At 41.0% G+C, this 21,872-nt stretch overlaps 1 protein-coding gene across 1 annotated transcript; it reads right to left on the bottom strand.

Annotated features, from left to right (window-relative positions):
• Nucleotides 1-3,019: 3,019 nt before the first annotated feature.
• SNX16 (sorting nexin 16) lies at nt 3,020-20,715 on the bottom strand. Its single transcript, XM_075583020.1, has 8 exons — nt 20,613-20,715; nt 19,830-20,255; nt 15,093-15,179; nt 14,162-14,310; nt 10,912-10,981; nt 10,583-10,719; nt 9,707-9,823; nt 3,020-9,231 (listed from the first exon to the last, which is right to left on the bottom strand). Exons 2-8 carry the CDS (start codon nt 20,190-20,192, stop codon nt 9,126-9,128), a joined length of 1,029 nt encoding a protein of 342 aa, XP_075439135.1. The 5' UTR covers nt 20,193-20,255; nt 20,613-20,715; the 3' UTR covers nt 3,020-9,125.
• Nucleotides 20,716-21,872: the final 1,157 nt, after the last annotated feature.

Below are 21,872 nucleotides of genomic sequence, written 5' to 3'. Positions count from 1 at the left end.
TATGCGTGGATGTGTTTGTATGGATGTATGCATGGATGTGTGTTTGTATGGATGTATGCGTGGATGTGTTTGTATGGATGTATGCATGGATGTGTGTTTGTATGGATGTATGCATGGATGTGTGTTTGTATGGATGTATGCATGGATGTGTGTTTGTATGGATGTATGCATGGATGTGTGTTTGTATGGATGTATGCATGGATGTGTGTTTGTATGGATGTATGCGTGGATGTGTTTGTATGGATGTATGCATGGATGTGTGTTTGTATGGATGTATGCATGGATGTGTGTTTGTATGGATGTATGCATGGATGTGTGTTTGTATGGATGTATGCATGGATGTGTGTTTGTATGGATGTGTGTGTATGTGTGGGTCAAGGATTGTAAAAAAAAAAAAAAAAATATTTATTAGATTTTTTTTTTTTAAAGGAAAAAAATAAATAAAAACTTTATCTAGGACTTACTTTCACTCACACAACCCATGCACCCACATATACTCACACATACACACTAACCTGCAGCTCCCGGCTCTATATACATGAAACGCATGCGGCACGTGCACGCGCGTTCGCATAGGAACGCGCGGCCGCATGCTGTATAGAACAGCCCTAAGAGGCACAAGAGATTTTGAAATGACAAAGCAATTCATATTTTCAGCACTTGAAGTATTGGAGGAGCTGTTTAATTATCAAATTACTTTTCGTGCGGGGAGAGGGAGGATGAGATCAATAAGTTTATGTAACCCTCCTTGCCCAACGCGAAAAGGAGTTTACAGAGTTGAACTATATACATGGCAATGCTCAGTCTCTCATACCTATTCAGGGTACTGGGTCTGTGCAGGCTGAGCGTGTTTATGCAGATAGAACAATGATGGGCGTAGGAACTTTTACAGTACAAACAAGAGCTTTATTCACAGCCGTTGATAATGCTGTACGTACAGACAGATTTCTCTTTAGACATTGATTGGTGGCAAACAATATTGATACTTGGGGCTTCTTCCTCTGGCAGCTCTCACTCCTATGCTGGGGGAGGTACTTAGGCCAATTTCCATTAATATTTGTCTAGATTTGCAATCTCCTGCATAGCTTCCCTAGGGTCCCATGTGGGGTGGGCCCCTGTTGGGGATAGGCACAGTTCTCTCTGGGATGAGTATCTCGTTATTGGGTACAGTATGCCTAGTCCACACGTATTGGATCAGGAGTTTACAAAGAACTTTCCGGTGAGGCCGAACCAATTATACTCCCGAGCTACTACTCTGAGAACGGATGTTAAGCACGTTTATTCATCTTTCAGCATGAGAACAATCTTGGGCCAGTGCTATGGTCGGCAACTATATATGGCACGTTCCTTAACTGAAAACAATGGTAACAAAACATACAATACACAAACATGGTTGCTGGCATCCGGGCTGGCTGGATTTGTAACGTGATGATAATGGAAAGCACCAGGAACTTCTCTCACAAACGGTTTCTTTATTTACATAGAACAGCATACACACTTGCTCTGGGTGCTCAAGCAGCATCCCAGAGAGGCACATTGCTCTTCACCTTTTACATCCATGGATAAATCCTCAATGCCTTGAATAGCAGCATCCTACCAGGACCCTTTCGCAGGGGCACATACTCATTCAAGGATCTACATCCTGTCACCCTATGCAGCACCCTCCTAGTCCCTAACTTCGATGCAGGTGTGGTTGTGGGACTTGTATTTGAAGCAACTCCCTTATGATACTTTCAGGCCCTATTCAAGGGACCTCTCAAGGTGTCAAAAACACATCACCTGTATTGGTTAGGACACACCGCACCCTACAAAAATGTGGCCCCATTTGAAATAAGGGACACATTCTCTCACTGTAAAATAATGAAAAGGTGACCATACATCCCTACACAAAGTTTCACATTTAACTAAAACATACTCTATATACAGTGAGATTCCTTTCAACTCCCAGGAACCTGGCAAAAATAATTATACAAATCACACTGCCAAGTCATTTGCACAATAATGGTATTGATTATTTTAATTGAGTCGTAGTGTGCTTGTATTCTTGATATTATAGACATCCGAGATGGCAGACCCAGATACATGGCACCTAAATAATATGCCTGCTCAGGAAGCCACTATATGCCTAGGTGATGCAAATATAAAAAAACACTGTGTGAAGTCACAAGTGCAGTGGTGTAGATCAGGGGTGCGCAATGTGGGGATGGGCACAAGATTTTTCTGGGGGTGGGCAGCAGCTGCAGAGGCCCCACGCTCTTCCCCACGACATTTAAATTAAGTGCCAGGGGAACGCGGGTGGCCACGGCAGTGTCTCCTACCTTGTCTTGAGTGACGCGTCACCCTGGCAACACGCGTCAAATGACACCGAGGGTCACATGACCCCGTACGTCATTTGACACCGGATTTTAGGTATGATGGGGAGCGAGCACAGGTTCTGGCAGGCATGGGGGCGCAGCGCACAAAGTTTACTCACCCCTGGTGTTACCATGTGGTTAGGCCACATGAATTGCAGCAAACCATAAACGTAACAGAAAGAAAACCCTTCAGCATGGCAGTACGTGTTGCTTTTAAGTTAAACACAAGGCAGAAAGAGTACTCTAGTAGTTACTTGTATACACAAAAGCTGCGTGAGTGGTTCCAAACAAGAGTCAGTTTAATGCGGAGGCATAAAGGCACCCACAGCAAAACACCACCTGCACCAGCCACTTGTAAGAGATGCACAGGCCTTAAGAGAAGAGAAATTAGTACAAGTTTGTATTTTCAGACAGAGTAAGGAAATAAAAGCAACAAGCATAGTAGACTTGTGTAAACATGATTTACGTCTGCAAGAGCTGAAGATACTGAAGATACACAAAATACTTTTTCCTAGCCTAAAAATGAGAAGAAAAAAAAAATACAACTTTCATGTTCTGGAAATAGTCATTCTATCTGAGAAAACATAAGCAGATTGAGGTTTTCCTCTACTACTGTCCTATATAATTATTGAAAGGGAAGAACTACAACCAGGATGCATGGAAAAGTGGGTAAAGTAATAAGCATTTTTTTTTAATAGTGTTGCAGTTATCTGATATTACAGATTTGGAAGCACAATTTCATATTCTGTTACCTTGTCTAATTTTCGGATCATGACTGTACACACACACACACACAATGCAAGTTGAATTCATCAATTTACATACAAATTAGGTTATTTCACAGGTGGATTGAATCCGTCTGCATATTTTCCGATTTAAAAGTTTTTTTTTTTTTTTTTTTTTAAAGCTTCACATTTCCTATGATTGAAATGATACCAAGCATAGTGCAGGATGAGAATATCCAGTTTACATGATGAGCTTGTTCACATCGCTTATCTTAATTGGCAAAGATTGGGCAGGTTACCTGTGTAATTCAACTCAAAAGTAAAAGCTGTAGTCGATCAAACCTCTTTGCAATGGTCCAATTCCCCTTAATATAAAAATACAAGATTTAAGGAACCAAAAACAAAAAAAAATCATAAAATAAGTACATTTTAAACACACTTGTCCTATAAACACGATGCTTCACAATATTGTTTGTAGAATATTATGGTAGAGAAACAATGTCACGCATTTTACATCAGATATTTCGTCACACTAAAAAATACAAGCACAATGACAAAGATGAATATAAAACAGTGACCCTTTATCGGCATTGTGCAAAGGCTTCTCAGAATGCTTTCCCCTGTAACAGTTCATGTTCTCCATTAACCTATTTGTATCCCCGATAGGCCTGAAACACATTGTACTTAAAATGTACTGCATGACCTTGTGAGGAAAAAAAAATATTAAAAAGGAAATCTCTGTTGCTGGAAAAACATGCATAGATTACTCAAATATAATTTCCAACATGGTTTTGTAGTTTTTTTTACAAAGACAATATTTACAGGTAAATAAACAAATCATGCTTGACATTTTCAGTACGTCTACATTACAATTTGACAGCATTAACAGTTTGCTGCCTGACAGGATTGCCACACATTGCTCGCTGCAGGACTTCAAGCAGTACAAATGTTAAAGAAACAGAGCTGAATAATAGCACAAGTAAAAAACTCATCGAAAAAAAGCATAAGAAACCAATGCACTTTCAGAAGTTAAGTACAATTTGCATTAGTGGGATACTTTAGACATCAATTGCAGCAAAAATTGTTATGAAAAGGCACTTTATAAACCTGATGTCCTACAGCAAATAAAAGCCACTTAAACTTGGCACCAAAATTCTCTTACATATAAAGTGCATCAATCACATTGTGAATGGTGGGTTATGACAAAGAGTAAATTTGCACATGTACTGTAGAGTTTTCAACAAAGGTTCAAAACCGGTGCTTTTTGTATAATGGTCTAGTCTCCGCTTTCCAATTTTGTCAGACTTGCTACTATATTTCCTATTTATTGCATTTATGGTATTGAGTCATATACCCAACGTAATTCACATAACCCTATACCAAATGTGTGAATAGCCAACAAAATGCATTTAAAAGATTACAATTTTTACAACCTGTTTTTGAGCAAGAACTTCACAACAAACTGCCAAGTACCTTTAATGTTTGTAAATATAATTTTCTTGATCTCTGAAGATTTCCACAACAGGCTAATTTTACTTTTAGAATTGCTCGTACCAGTGTTGGTGGCTCACTGACGTAATCTTAAACATACGTACTGCAACATATGCAGCATAATGATGCAATAGAATCTCTGCTAAAGAAAATCGCCTCTCTCTATTTATATCACTTGTGCCCAGTCCTAATGTCACAAAGTTATCAAAAGAAAAATTGTAAGAGGTAGATTTTCAGTTAAAATACTAACCACCAATTTCCTTAAAGGTTTTCAATGCATGAACCTCACTCGCCTTCCAAACCGTAAATAAACAAAGGTGTAATTCCACACAGAAGTATCTAGAAAATTAGCCAGCAACTTCTTCTATACTAATCGTTGTTCCAATCAGGTTACGGTGTTTAAACTGAATATACAAATCTATAGACTGGACATGCAAATGAAGATATGCATGTAGTATGTCATTTCTTGACATTTGATTGTACTCCGCTTTAAGCTTGGCAGTGCAAGCTAGTTAAATAAGTTCACAGCCAGAAAACCATTAAATACAACTATTTAACATCAAGATCCCATTGTGGAAGATTACTATTTGAAATCAAAGTGACGTACTGTGTGGAAATTGGAAATGTGGTACAAAAAAAACTCAATGGGTTTTCAAGGAGCACAACAAAATGACATTCAGATCTGCTCTTATTGTACTATGTACTGGATAACCATTTGTATACTTCCCTATAAATAGCTGCTTACCTACAATTTGTGATGAAACCAAGAAATGCAAATGCTTTAGAATAGGTAGGTCTTCATTAGCAGAAGGGAAGCACTAAGTATAGCTATATTTAAACACATGAAAGGTGCAGTCTGTGACACTATCTTTATGCTTCCCTAACATTTCTCTTTTAATCTGCAGCTCTCCAGATAATGCTGCGCCCCTTCCCTTTTCAGGAGCACAATAGGACTTCCTTTTTTTTGTTATGCAAGAAATAACTTCACTCTTGGTTAACTGCATAGAACATGATTTCTCAGGTGGAAATTAAAGAATAAAACCAGCACAGTTCAAGGTACTTTGATTTCCTGTGTCTTTTAAAAATGCCTTGTAGAGCGCGTCGCTGTACCTGTCGCTTTCTTGTGCTGGAGAAGAGTTCTTCTCATATGAATAGCACTAAGCTTCCCCCCCCCCACCCCCCAGCACAGGCAAGACTTTCACAGCATATTGAACAGGGACCTAACTGTAGTTTCTGGGAATATAACAGGACATATATACATACAGGATTAGTTTATAAATGAGGCCTAAAAAATGCAATGCATTTGCTTTGTGGCAACAGGCTTTCCTCACCTTTTTCCCAGTTTATAGCTGGTTATGCCGTCACGCAGTCCCTTAAAACACAACCAATTCCATTACTCAAAAAAGGTCACCATGTTATGTGATAGGTCAACCGTTTGAGTTCTTAGAAGCTACAATCTAAAACTATTTAGCCAAACCGTAAAATAATTATTTTAGCAACATCTATGATAGATTAGGATTAAGGCAGCGTCATGCTTAAAGGCCCATAGGAGAGAGAAAAAAAACTCACAGATTTCAAAATTCAAATTAAAAAAAGGCAATGAAAGGTAGGTTTAATAAAACTTTTAAATAAATATGAGGAAATTGTGGTGTAGAGATGCAAGCTGTAATAGTTTGCAACCCCCTTCCCTACATAAAAGAAACATTTGAAACCAATTCCTTGTCTTGCTAACCTTGGCTATAATTCCAGGTTTAATATATTTTTTGACTAGGTGGGAAGCAGTAGGTTTCCATAGCGGAACAGCATTGATTTCAACTCTGGAGACCACTTGCTTCCCAAATATTGACATAGGAAATGTCTATTTAAAAGGTCCTGCGGGTCAATAGGAAGCTACATCATCATGTCTTGCGGTTTCCTATTGGCCCACGTGCCAAGGGACCTTTAAACAGAATGGAGATACCAGCATCACCTTCCGATGCATCACAGGGAGCAGGGGGTCACCAGAGCCGAAATTAATGCGGTTCAGCTACGGAAACACCCTACTTCCTGCCTAGGGGGGCAATATAGATATATATATTTTTTTTTTTAAGAATAAAGGTAATTCAAACATTTTATATACTCATGTAATAATCTTTTCACTGTTTTTTCTTTGGAAATTAAGAAAATATATATTTTTTTATTGAGCTCCTGAATGAGGCTGTGCTTGTCAATCAAGGTTTTACTTAAACCTCTAGCCCCTCTGTGCCAGTTAGATAGGGGGGCTGTGACTGTACATATTTGTTCAGCACACAAAAGGGAGTATCTAAAGACAAACATGTCCCACCTCACCAGGTTTACAAACTAACTTTAAAAAAAAGTTAAAATGTCTGTAGATAGATTTTTGTAAAAAAAAAAAAAAAGTCATGTTATTTATTAAAACAGGTCACTGACCCTTTGGTCCTAAGAGGCAGTGCATTTGAAATTACCCTATATTCATGTTACAAATGCAGATTCCAAATCAAACTCTCACTGGCAGCATGGACTCAAATGCCTTTAAGAGAAGGGAATTATTACAAATGGCAGAAATGTAACAATTAAGAAATTAAAGTTGCCATTTACAGCTTTATTGTATCTGCAGTCGTCCACCCTTACACTTTTTAGCAACACCCCAATAAATTAGGACCATGCATACATACTTCCCAAGAGGCTGGTAAGGATTTGGGGCCATATTTACAGAGCAGTGCTACTCCATAAGACACATGTCAGTATGTTTCAGTAAATATGGCCCCTAACACCTCATTGAAATTCAAAGGAGTCTTCCAACAGGGAAGGTGTCTTATGGAAGAGCACGTTACTAAATATGGTCCTTTATCTGTGAAAGAGATAATATAGCCTACAAATGGAAAAATGATTTTCCAAATGCTTGCACAAAAAGGGTATTAACTATAAAAATGTACCTAAATATTTGACTTCTATTGACAAACTTTATGCAACAGACTGCAAGTTTAAGACCCAAATTACTGCTGAGCTACAAAAAGAAAAATTCAATGTAGGAAATGATCTGTGCACGCTTTAAAAATTAGATCACTTCGTTGTGATGAGGATATTTTTCGAGGTTTCATTCAGAAATTGTTAGGAATGGTCAACACAAATGCAAAATCTTAAACTTGACACAGTGCGGCACTTTACCACATATATATTTAGCTGACAATTGATATAAAAACAAAAAACAAAACATGCATGCAAGGCCATAGTGTGGTTACAGATTAGAACCTGATGATTACTGCCTATAAAATACCACTCCTACGTACTCCCGGCAGCAAAAATAATGACATTTAATTCCTGCCCTTACACCATAAAAGACCTGCTGAGTATGTTACAGAATATTACAATGGTTCTTGGTTCAAAATTGTAGTAGCTGCATTGTTCCGGGAGAAATGCAGAGTCATTGTAGGTTATAACCTTTAAGGAGGCAAACATTACAGTTCTTCATAGATTAAATTATAGTGTACAGAGCTTTCAAAACATCATGGGTTGCTTCCTCAACCTACAATTAAACATTCATTTCCTTTTCTTTCATAGCAGGCTATCTAGCTGTATAGAATATTATAATCCTAGTCTCTCACTAAATTATGCTACAAATGTTCTGAGAGCAAAATGTGATAGATATATATAGCATCTCAAATTTTTGCATATCTCGATATTCATATTTCATCGCATATTTCCAACCACACAATCCTAATTTATAAATACTTTGCAATTTGGTACTTCGTCTTCTTACATTACATCTTTAAAATATTGGAAATATATATATAAATTCTAAAAACAAGACTTAGTCAGAGGTACCTATTATCTACATTGTGGTGATCTTCAATCCTAGGAGTATCTGTTCACTGGCGCATTAGCACTTGCTAAAGTCAACACCATTGATGAACCCGCTTGATAGCACATGCTTGAGGCTTTCAATACCATTCATTTTAAACGTGACTTGTCAGAAGTAAGATGTGATTACTACAAATGCAGGTTTTCACGTTAACCAGTGTCCAAGAACACTGTAGTTGTTGCATTTACGCTCAGCTACCAAGAAATCCTCTCTTTATGGACATCTTCAGTGTTGAAGTGTGGGTAAAATAACTTTAGATTGGCAATGACCACATCTTGAAATGAGTGATTCTGTGTGTATAAAGAATATAGAAACTGTGGCAATGCGGTGACTGCCCTCGCGGCACTGAAAAGTTTAACATTGACTTCAAGGACATTTTCAAAAGTGCTTAAAATAATGCCTCTGTTTATGGGAAACGGACTCCAACAGATAAACGGACAATCTAGATGAATCTTTATAGTGCCTTATTTAGTCATTTTAAACAGGCTTTAGGTTTTCAGTTATTATATCCAACTTGATGGGACTGGTCAAAAAGCAGCAATGATTACAGTTCCTATGCTTACGATTGTCAATTTCCTGTATATGTAAACATCCTGTATGTGCACGTGAGGGCCCCTCTGCAGCGTTGCCTTCACTGCACGGCAACAGTTCAGAGTACTCCCGTGGCACAAGTTAACTATTCCTATGGGCAGATTAGGTCTCGTCATCAGGATGTGCCACCTCAGCTACTTCAATCTCTGGGAGAGTAGACCCATTCAGGGATTCAACCCAGCAATTCTCATGACTCTCCTTATAAGAGCTGAAAAACAGGAACAAGGGGACTTCGTGAAATGCCAAACAGATCTTTCACAAGCCAGGTAACGTACATATATGCTTTTAACAAAATGTTCTTAGGACTACCCATTTTCTTCATTTAAATAAAGCGGCTATCTTTTCATGCAATGAACTGCTTACAACTAACAATACAGACCCTCCGGTGACAGAAAAACCCATTATAAACTTTGCTCACCCCTGCGTGTTGAAATTGTTAACTGTAAACTCTTTTCAGTTACTCATTCTCCCTTCTGTTAACCCGCCTCATGACAAACACATTTCAAGGCACACAATTCTTCAAGTGTAATGATGAAATATTGCAACTGCTGGTAACAGGGCAACCTGACGAGAATTGTTCTCCAATTCATCAGAAATGGTCAATCTTGACAACGTGCATGTACTGCTGTAACGGCATCCTAATTTAGAGCCATGGTTAAATATCTGCATCTAGTATAAGTTACCATTTATCTGCTGAAGCCGCCTGATCAGCTTCTATTGCGGAGGACTCCACCTCTCCACTGCACTCGCTCTCCTCACCAGAAAGCCTGCGTGTCTGTCCTTGTCCTGCGGCCATTTCCCTGCAAGAGATCATACTACTCATTTCTGCTTGTACGGAACCAAGATTTCAGTTTACCAAACCACACATTGGTAGGAGTAACGTCTTATGTATAGCAGAAAAAGAAAAAACAACTGTTGTGAATTATAAACTAGGAAAAAGGCAAATAAATGCAATGAAAACCAATATGCTTACATTTTCTAATAGCTTTAAGTATGGAGCAGAATGATATACAAGTTTGAGTGAGAGATCGAATGAAGATTTATGCAAGTTCAAATTCACTTGCCTTTAACTTTTATTAATGCATTATTTTAGCATTTGACCTGAAATGTCCAATATGTGAGAAAAGAACATTCATTTAAAAAAGGTAGATTTGTAATCTACAGGCTCTGCTGTAAAACAGAACATATGAGGTGTCTAGGTTTATATTAACAATATTATTGTTATTGTGCTTTGAACATTGCCAGCACTAAAACTCCATTACTCAGGAGTACAAACACCCTCAGTGTTCAAGTGGTTAAACAGAAACAAGTAGTACACATTCTATGGACTTTAAAAATAAATAATTTTGTATTCTAAGCTGGGGTATAAATCGTAGGTTCTGACTCGTGGAGCCTAAAAAGGGGTCGTTCGAAGCAACAGGTGTTCAGGTGTTATTTACCAGATAGACGACATGTGCCTAGTTACATGTTGTTGAAACAAAATATGGCTGTTTTCTTTCTTTTTTTTTTTTTTTTTTTTTTTTTTTTTTAAACTACACCTGTCAATGAGAAATACTTACTGTAGTCGGGTTTCTAGTGTCTCTATGTGCAACTGCTTTTCATTTAACAGCTTCTTCAGCGACTCAAGCTCTTTCTGTTTTTCAGCAAGATCTTTTTGAAGTCTGTAATTTGTTTCTTCCAGCGTTTCACAAAAAGCCTTCGCAAAAAAGATAAAGGGGTCCAAAGTGTGATAAGTTTGCTGTGGTAAAATGTGCAAAAATGCACGTGCGTTTATAGTATGAACAATCTTACAATATTCCTTTATAAAAATGAAAAGTAGAAGGACCAATATAAAGGGGGGGGGGGGGGGGGAAAGCAATGCAGATTTAGAAAAGTGCTCAACACTTACCCTACTCTCTTCGAGACTATCAAAGGGACCAGGGGGATCATCCAAACACAGAAATAGTCTCACTGCAACACTAAAAAAAAAAAAAAAAGTGCAAATGTTTAATACAATGGAATGCTCACTTTTTATAGTAATTACAATGCGTCACACCAATGTCATAGTGCGCCAAAACAAAACACTGCCTTGTGGCTTCAAACAAGAGATCTCTCTGAATAGGAAATGCTCGCATCGTAATATCTGTGTATCACCGGCTCATGTCTGATCCATAAATAATCATCTTCATTGAATAATTTTAAATGTACTTTTCACAGAAAGGTACAACATTTTTTAATCCTCACCCCCACCCCCACCCCCCTAGTTTCACTTTTATTTCCTTAAACCATAGGCCACTGTGAGCTTGTTCCCGATGTGGCCATTTCATCCTTCATTCATTTCTCGCCTTTACACCACTGACTGGTTTCTCTGGCAGCATGTAAAATGGGTAATAAAAATAGCACTAAAACAAGAGAAAAAGGTGGTGTGCGCACAGTTGGGCCAAAAAAACCCAAGGGCTTGGTTACACATTTTTTTTGCCACAGGCATGATCTCCCCCAGACAGGTATTAAATGTACAGATATTGCCTTTCCCGTAGATAACTGCAAAATATACAAAAATAAAATCATAATTAATTGCTAAGTTTATGATTGAACAATCCAGGGTTTTAATAACAAAACAGACCACTCATTTTTCTTTTTCTTAGCTAGAATGTTTTGTTTTCAGCTTCCCATGTTATCCACTCAAGTCACTGTGGTCCATGTAGATACAACAGTCTAGATAGAAGGAAGATTCTTGTTCGTTAATGAGCAATTCACCTTTTTCCCTACTAAAAGCCCTTTTACATTTCTAGTGCCACTGCTACATTGTTCTCTGGGTACACACATTTCCAAGTGACCTCCTTCAACCTCTCTGCTTTGTGGAGATTGAATACATCATGCCAAATGGGACCATCTGTTGTGCTAGAATAGCTAAAAAAAATAGATGAACAAAGCTAGGACAATATAAAACAAATAGGCACTAAAACAAATGTTTCAGATAATAATTTCAAACTGCAACATAACTCCTTCAATACCAAGCTAGGATACTGGGAATTCTCAGGACATTAAAGCAGACAAATAATGTTCTATGTTTTAAAGGTTCCACACTAACCATTCAACTTAAATATATCACAAAATGGCCAATATCTGTTCTGCACAGAATTTTCCAAAATCGGTACTCCACCCTACTTATAATATATGTTTACATAAAGTATTTCATTTTCAGGTACAACACCCCTGGCAAGATTCAAACTTGCTCTACGGCTTCAAATATCAAACCTGTTAAACTGAAAACAATGATTTGCAAGACACAATTAAGTGCCGGAATGTCCTGTATTATGTATGCATGTCCTGTATGTCTTTATTGATATAGCTCCATTAATGTACATAGCGCTTCACAGCAATAATACATGTGACAATCATATAAATAACAAATAATATAAATAACACAAAGGGGAGAAGTGCTCAGACATAAAACATTTAGGAAAAGGAGTCCCTGCTCCGAAGAGCTTACAATCTAATTGGTTGGTAGGAATAACGTAAAGAGACAGTAGAAGGGCTTTCTAGTAAGTGCATCTGCAAGGGGCCAAGATTTATGTATGAGGTGGTAATGATCAGCCATGAAATAGGCAGCCATAGTGTGCGCCTGAGTAAGCAAGATCTTTGCTGATCGGTCACTGGACTACAGATCGATCGTCAGCTTAGATAATTTAATTTCCTTAAAAAGGTATAAAACATATATACATATCAAGAGGTAACGCCCTTTTAAACAGGCCCTGCACCTCGATGCATGTAACCTCTGGAGGGAGAAAATACCTTTGGACCACACAAGTAAAGCATGTCCAATATGGAAGTCAACAAAACTATATAGACAAGTAATTTTGCCCAACATTGGTTCTCATAATATTAAAATCCATGAAGCATATTAAAATCCATGAAGCATCGCATACAGCACAAGGCAAGTTACCGATGAATTCTTTACATACTCTATGCAAATCTTCTGAGGCCCGAAAAAACGCTCTCTCCTGCACTCCAGTATATGATAAATGCAGAATGTGAAAAGTAATCAGGACAAACACGAGATGTGAGAGCCGAGATCAACATCACACAGAGAGAAAAACTAGAAAAAAAAGCGATGATATTCACTTATATAAACAGTAAGAACTTGCACTCACCATTAGCATTTTCTTAAAACAAATATTATTCCTTATGCATTGGTGCTCAGATCCACTGCCTCCACCAATAGGCTTACAGACAATACAGGAACAACAATGGTTTGGATCGGCACTCAAATATATTGCAAAGTATAAACATTTGTTTGGGAGAAATGTTTACCAACAAGAGAGCAGCAGATATGGCGATTAGGTATAACCCCCCCCCCTCTTATTTTTGTAAACATTTCTCTAAAAGACAGACTCTGCAATAAAAGTGAGTTGAATCCAGCTACATTGATACTGCAAGGCCGTGCGTATAGTGCCAGTGACGGACGACGGTGCCCAAAAACAAATACATTGCTGCCGTCGCGTGCACTTATAGTAAGCGCGACGGCGGCAATGCGACGGAGCGGACTTTGGAAGCCGGGAATATTTGATTTTTCAAGGGCTGTCGCCTCATGTGACAGCCCCTGAACAAATAAAAAATGCCCGGAAGCCCGCGATGCCGGCGCAAAGCAAAATATAACTTTCGCTAGCAGCGATGTCACCCGTCCCGTCTCCCTACGCGGGCACTATACTCGCAGCCTAAGCCTTCTTTTAGAGATATAAAAAATGGGTAAAAGCAGAGCACAGCATTCGCAAAAATATGGGGCTACAAACCAAATGTTAAGTTAAAAACACCTTTATTTACTCTGGTGGCAGCATGCACAAACAGTTCAGTCACTCTTCAAGCAAGTTGAATATCCTGAGCAGTTATATCTATGGCCATCATTGATTCATTGATCTTGAGCACTGATATTTAGAACTGTGTTCTTTTTTCTCTACTTAAGTCTTCTTTTATACTTTGAAATATATTTAATTGCCGATCCAAACCATTGTTGTTCCTGTATTCACTGAATATCAGTCACCTAGATGCCTCAGAGAAAATCCAATTAATCCCGCAATGTAAATGTCATCCCACAATGGCACTTAAATGGTTAAGTAATGCCAGAATCTTTGTCTTAAAGAAAAAAATGGTTCTCGTACCAGTTTGCAATGTCCTTGTGAGCCACCAAGTTCTGCAGGAAAGCTTGTAGACCAAACTGTCTATCCTCTAGGAAGTCATACTCATAATTATCCTTGAACCAGCGCTTGGGTGGAAGAGCAAGTCGGAAACCTGGAAACATTTCTTTCAGCTGATGAGGATTTAACAAAAGAAAACAGAAATTTAGACACTGGGTCATAAGTAAATGACCCTTACTTATGAGAAGACAAATGGTTAAGTATTTGACTATATATTTCTTGTCATATTGGATGTAGCATTGGTAATTTTTGTTTTTTATTGGTATATTCAATATACCCTTAACACCACCAAAGAACAGGGGATAATTGTGGGGTAAAATACCTCAAAAGTATCAGAGCACCATGCCCAAAAATGTTTATTGCCGCCAAAAGGTGTTAATCTCCTAAAAGTAGGCCACGTAACAATTGATGCCAAGAATACTTTAAAAAGGTGGAATTTACCAACATATTTTAAATATAATTTTCCCCTCTTGCAGTCACTTCTCCTATACTTCTTAAAATATTGCTGAACATAAAATAGAGATTGTTTTGAGTATCTATGTCTGAACCATTCATGCTCTGTGAATACTATATTATTGGCAAAAATAAAAGCTGGTGATGAAGTTATTATGAACACAGCAATTCTTGGAAATGAAGATGCATTTGTTTTTTTTACTCTGTTTAGCAACGCAGCTACTGTGTTAAGCAGATACTTGAAATAATTACCTTCATGAGTGAATAAGTGCTCCTTTAAAAACATACATTTATTTATAATTCAAACAAGCAAGCTAGTTGCGAACAGATGCCCTACACCGATTACCATATAAATGAGAATAGAGATGTTTGTCAGTCTTTAATATTAGGCATTAGAAAAGCATCCAGATACAAAAGCAAATGCCAGGAGATTGTTTCTTACCTTTTCATTAAGTCTTGAAAAATCAGTATACCTTCTGAACACAACCCAGCTCTCCTCTGGGCTTTTCCTGACCAAGATCTTGTAAATCTGCCAGTCAGAAAAAATATTTTCAACACATTTTTTGGAAAGGATGCATTTTTGATCCATATTAAAAATAGTAACATACTTAAATAATTGCAAAGTGCATGAAAATATAAAACTGGAATAGAATTAATCTAGGAACCAAGGCATGATTTTTTTTCTCACTTTCAGCGAAGCATTACATTCATCGTGCAATCACTGCCCAAACTTATTAGAAAACCTAATGAGTGTTGCACATCTTCTTCTTAGTACCATTAAAAGTCATTCAAATTCCAACTGTGCCCCGCATGGAAAGGAAAGTCTAATATAATGCATCTCATTTCCAATTTCTGCTTCATAAATCAGTCTCATATTCAAAATGAGAAAAATGACAGAGCTCTTTCACTTAACTCCTACACTACCAAAGAGGCCTGCAACACATTGTTTAGCAATGGTAAATGTGTCAGTGATATAAAGAGAACATGGGCAAAACTCAAGGACTACCCATTTATGATTGGCACTGTAAATGTTATACAACAAAAAAAGAGGTAGCGCTAATCTCAAACACCAGAAAATGGCCAGCAGCCTGTAATATAACTCTGACACCCAAGGTCAGACAATGGAATGGAAGAAAAGTTATATCTATGGGCTATGGCGCTTGGCCCCAAAGTGGACTAAATATATAAAGGATATATACAACCATATGAAGGGTAAAATCCACCTGGGTTCTCTTCGTGCAGACAATCAATCATGTAAAAGAAATAACAGTGTAATACAGTAACTAACAATGACATAAAACACAACTAACAAATGCTGAGACAAACAGATGCTGAGACAAACAGATGACTGGGATAAATAAAACACATTTAATAAAACAGCTAAATAATCAGTGAAAAGGTAAAACACACAATATAAAATAAGTCCCTTGTGCACTCCAGCAGTAGCTGGACTGTCCGCTTACCAGACACTGGAAGGTATAAAGCGGTGGATAATTCAGAGAGTATCTCCTCTTGTGATGGTTGCTGTCAGCTCCAGGGTATCTTGTGGTAATCGTCGTATGCTTCCAGGAGAGACACTTCCAACCTTCCAGGCCACAGACCTCCGCTGAGCCGCTGCAACGGGCTACGTCTCACAGACGGGACGCCGCCACATGCGCAACAGCTGTTGTCCATGCCACCTTGCGGAGCAAGGCTCTGACGACATCACTTACTCGCATTTGCCGTTCCTGATTCAGTGCTGCTGTTGCGCATGTGGCGGCGTCCCGTCTGTGAGACGAAGCCCGGTGCGGCGGATCAGCGGAGGTCTGTGGTCTGGAAGGTTGGAAGTGTCTCTCCCGGAAGCATACGACGATTACCACGAGATGCCCTGGAGCTGACAGCAACCATCACGAGAGGAGATACTCTCTGAATTATCCACCGCTTTATACCTTCCAGTGTCTGGTAAGCGGACAGTCCAGCTACTGCTGGAGTGCACAAGGGACTTATTTTATATTGTGTGTTTTACCTTTTCACTGATTATTTAGCTGTTGTATTAAATGTGTTTTATTTATCCCAGTCATCTGTTTGTCTCAGCATTTGTTAGTTGTGTTTTATGTCATTGTTAGTTACTGTATTACACTATGTAATTTCTTTTATTTCTTTTACATGATTGATCGTCTGCACGAGGAGAACCCAAGTGGATTTTACCCTCCATCTGGTTGTATATATCCTTTATATATTTAGTGCACTTTGGGGCCAAGCGCCATAGATATAACTTTTCTTCCACTGTAAATGTTATGGTACATTATCGGCTGAACTTCCATTAGTACCATCAGCTCAAAGCGGACTGCCTGATTTTGTATTATTAATCCAATAATTCCCCCAAATTGTCAGCTGACCACATTTTTACTTATAACTTGCACGCTCAATGTTCGGCTCCCCCGATACAGCTGCTAACGCTGCATGAGGTGAAGCGCCCTGTTCTCTCTGTGCAGACAGCTATGTCGCACTTACAGGCTCCCACGCAGCAGTGACTGTTTGGAGCAAAGCAGAGTTGTGCACAGGCTGCAGGTCCCAAAACACCTGCACCACCAAACGATTAAGCCCAGGGGCCCATAGAAGAAGCCATAACCTCTAGAAAGCAGGTTCACAGCTTTAACCACCACCACCGTTATCAAACTTTGGCTCCTACATTTTTTATATTTTTGTCCACCCTACCACCTGATGAAATGCGTATGGGACCTGAAAGTTGCATTCTCTGTGGTTACTTAATACATGGAAGTTACTGCAAAGAGAATATTGTGATTAGAGCTGTATTTTGCATCTTTTATTGAGGAATTCTGCTCCCATTACATTTATTGTCTATCGTATTAGCCACACATCCAGAGTTGTCTTCACTGAAATTCCCCCCTCCATCTTTTCTGTGTCCACCCATGGTATAATATTTATTAATAGCACAAGAGAACACCTCTAGAACAGTGTGAGAACCAGACTGGATGTTCTCATTGCAAATCTGAATCGAAGTTTACATTCGAGTCATTGTCCCCAACCTGGGGATTGATTTAATCACCACTGTAATACCCTAAGTCCCATCTCACAGGCCCTTCCGTTTGAAAGACTAGCTGAGTCCCGCGGCCTCGTCGGGGCATGCGCCGAGTCCCGCCGCCATGACGTCACTTTCATCACGCGTTTCGTTACAATCAATTAAATTTTTTACATGAAAACCCTGTGATGCCAGCAAAGAAGTTTCACTTAACAAATGTCTGTCACTAACTACAACGAAACTTGTCTTTTTGGAAACCCAAATAATATAAGAACAGCTAACAAAAAAAAAACCACACAAATCTAATACGGTTCATAATTTTAACATGCAAAAATATTGTTGCAAAAATATCTCTAGAATTAAAGCCACACTGTTCGCCTCTACTACTTAGCATTAATTTAACAGTGTAGGAAAGCTATTGTACCCATATTTTAGAGTGATTTGTACAATATTTATGATTAGAAATGAGAGCTGTCTGCAAAAATAAACACAAGCAGAAATAAGACCATGTACCCAGATTTGCCCCTAAGCATTTCTTCACTGTCTACCCCTAAACATTAGAAATGTCTTCACTACTATCCCCAATCCCCTGAATGAAGGCTTTGCTACATCCACAAACCTATTTTCTAGCAAGCACTGTGTACGGTTCCTCATGTCATCCACTTGCAGTTTTGAGCCACTCACATCCACAACAAACTCATGGCACCTCACATGCCTACAACCAACTTCTTAGCTGCCCTCCGAGACTTATTTGTGCCTCTTATCTCTGTAACTCGGGGTGGTGGTCGGATATCATCTTCAGGGCTGCCAACAGGCCAAGTTTTCAAGATCTAAGCAACAGGTAATTAACTAATTACTACTCAATCAAAACGCTTAGATATGCAATAACCTGAAAATCTGGTGGCCAGAGCTTTAATCTGTGACGATTTTAGAGACATCTTTAGAAAACCTTGTAAACCCACCAATATCCTCATTACAGACTGATCATTGTATGGGATTGGATGACATGTACAACAATGTAATAACGTCCTTCCCAGGGTGCACATGCCTATTTTTATTATGCTTTGCACACCTTTAGGCCGCACTTATACTGCCGGCGACGCGACCGATGATGTCACCTGTCGCCACTAGCGAAAGTTAAACTTTAGTTTAAAGCGACGTCGCTGGCAACAAGGTCAGTGACGTCAAGAAGTGGGCGGGCAGCGATCTCTGATTGTCTCTAAAAAAAATCAAATTTACCCGGCTTCAAAATTTTTGGTCGCTCCATCGGAGACGTTGCGTCACCGTCACTATAACCGCAGCCATACTTTTCATGTTATGCTACAGTGACGGGGGGCGGGGGTGGGCGCTGTACTTGAATTGCGTTAACACTACTGACTTTCATCAGTGTCACAGCAGAACACCACCCATTGCCACCCAGTTTGCAGAATAGGGGTTTCCAGTTTGACGCAAGTCAGAACACCACTTTATATTTCTGCAGTATAACACAAGGTCTAACAACGCGCATTTGTTCTCAATTAAAATTTAATCGTTTTTTTAAAATGAAATCCATTTCCAAGAAACGAAAAAGGCCACCCAAGCTTCAGGCACCCCTGGCAGCAGCAGAGGCACATCACCAGGCAGCAGCAGACACACAGGCACCCCTGGCAGCAGCAGACACACAGGCACCCCTGGCAGCAGCAGACACACAGGCACCCCTGGCAGCAGCAGCTGCAGAGACACAGGCACCCCTGGCAGAAGCACACAGGCACCCCTGGCAGCAGCACACAGGCACCCCTGGCAGAAGCAGAGACACAGGCACCTCTGGCAGAAGCACACAGGCACCCCTGGCAGCAGCACACAGGCCCCCCTGTCAGCAGCAGAGACACAGGCACCTCTGGCAGCAGCACACAGGCACCCCTGGCAGCAGCAGAGACACAGGCACCTCTGGCAGCAGCACACAGGCACCCCTGGCAGCAGCACACAGGCACCCCTGGCAGCAGCAGAGGCACCCCTGGCAGCAGCAGCAGAGACACAGGCACCCCTGGCAGCAGCAGCAGAGACACAGGCACCCCTGGCAGCAGCACACAGGCACCCCTGGCAGCAGCAGAGACACAGACACCCCTGGCAGCAGCAGCAGCAGCAGAGACACAGGCACAAAGCAGAACATAAACTCACCGTAAATTTGGCTCGTTCCTCCATCACTTCGTAACCCAGGATAGTGGGGGTAGAGGGCCTCTCCTCCAGCTCGGCCTCGGGAACCTGGGCAGCGCCTGGCTGTGTGCAATACTCCACCGAGTTATCACACTTAGTCCTAATGAGTGGGGGGCTGCTGCACGGGGCGGCCGGGCAGCAGCTCACCGGGTCAGGCACACTCATCTTCTTGTAGCTCGCAGGGCTGCTGTCCCCGGGGGGCCCTTTGGAAGAGTTGGAGCTGGCTGAGCTGCTCCCGCAGGAAGAACTCCTTTGGCTCCTACTTACCATTTTACCCGCAGCTGAATTCCCTATTGGGATAGGCACAGGTACAACAGGGGCTGCCATGTCTCCTGTACGTTGCCAGCTTGCTGTGCCCCAAAGAGACGCAGTCAGCCTATCCACCCCATTCTGGAATAATAAGAGAGACAACTGGCTTTATTCACCGCAAACCGGACAAGTTGCCGAACAAGAGCGAACTTCCTGCGTAACAAGCTACAGGCTCGTGTATGTAACAAGTGCGTGCGGTATTGTGTTGTTTCCCATCACTTTACAGCCGGGAGACTTTGTGCAACACCTCCCCAGCGCCCTATGCTAAGCAGCAGCTGATGGGCAGCCGCGCGCGCCGCCTCAGTGGGGTCATCCTCGCGCCGTTTCCTCCCCCCCACGGGTTCCCAAAGCCACTCGCCTTAGCGCGAGACTCATGTAAACAAACGAGCTGGTCGCGCGCACCCAGCCCACCCCCAAGCCATCAGTGTTTAAATTTACCGGGAAAGCTGACCCCTCGCCGGGATCACACCGGGAAATAGAAACAGCTGGAAACCCGGACGTACAGCGCGCATGCGCGATGACGCCGACGCCTAGGGGCGGGGGCGCGAGCCGGACTCACGGGCTGAGCTCGGGGACAGGGAGGGACTAGGAGAGGACGCTCCATCCCTCCCGTGGTGTGCAGACTTCTGATTGCCGCCCTCCCTGGGAGCTCAATACATGGTGCACAAGAAGTTAAAAACTATCAATTGCCACTGCCCACTGCTTGTTTCTCCCTGTCTCCCACACTTTCCCCTCCCTGTCTCCCACACTTTCCCCTCCCTGTCTCCCACACTTTCCCCTCCCTGTCTCCCACACTTTACTCTCCCTGTCTCCCACACTTTCCCATCCGTCTCCCACACTTTCCCCTCCCTGTCTCCCACACTTTCCACTCCCCGTCTCCTACACTTTCCCCTCCCTGTCTCCCACACTTTCCCCTCCCTGTCTCCCACACTTTCCACTCCCTGTCTCCTACACTTTCCCCTCCCTGTCTCCCACACTTTCCCCTCCCTGTCTCCCACACTTTCCCCTCCCTGTCTCCCACACTTTCCACTCCCTGTCTCCTACACTTTCCCCTCCCTGTCTCCCACACTTTCCACTCCCTGTCTCCTACACTTTCCCCTCCCTGTCTCCCACACTTTCCCTCCCTGTCTCCCACACCCACACTTTCCCCTCCCTGTCTCCCATATTTTCCCCCTTCCACTCCACCTCCGTGGAGGGAAAGGGGAGGAGGGGGGAGGGAAAGGGGCGAAAGGCACTTGAAAAATAAAATTTTGCCGGCTTCCAGTTTCCGCTCCGTCGCGCGCACTATAAGTGCACGCAGCGGCAATGTATTTGTTTTCGGGTGACTAAGGAATCTTATTCAGGACGTAATATTTCTACCTTCTGAAAGCTGTCACACTACATCATTCTTACATGCTAGCATGCTCCCAGTCTTCTTATCTTCTGTAACAGTTTCTTCTTTGTTTAGTGTTATTATATTTACCGTGAGTTTAAGCTGTTTTTATTTTTTTGTATCTATTCCATCGCATAGAACTGTGCCCCACATTGACAAATGTAATTTTTGAGAAATAGCGAAATTGATAACGAGTTTGGACACACATTGCTATACAAAGACAGATGCTGCATGCATTGCAAGTGCTGTGAAGGGTTCCAGGGAGGATCATTTGGACCTCACATGATCCTTAGAGAGAGTTGAAAAGACTTGCACGGTAGCTGAAT

This window comes from Ascaphus truei, chromosome 2 (assembly GCF_040206685.1).
Source record: "Ascaphus truei isolate aAscTru1 chromosome 2, aAscTru1.hap1, whole genome shotgun sequence".
NCBI classification, from domain to species: domain Eukaryota; kingdom Metazoa; phylum Chordata; class Amphibia; order Anura; family Ascaphidae; genus Ascaphus; species Ascaphus truei.
The sequence above is the reverse complement of the archived record's forward strand: the minus strand, read 5'-3'. Positions and strand labels throughout refer to the sequence as shown.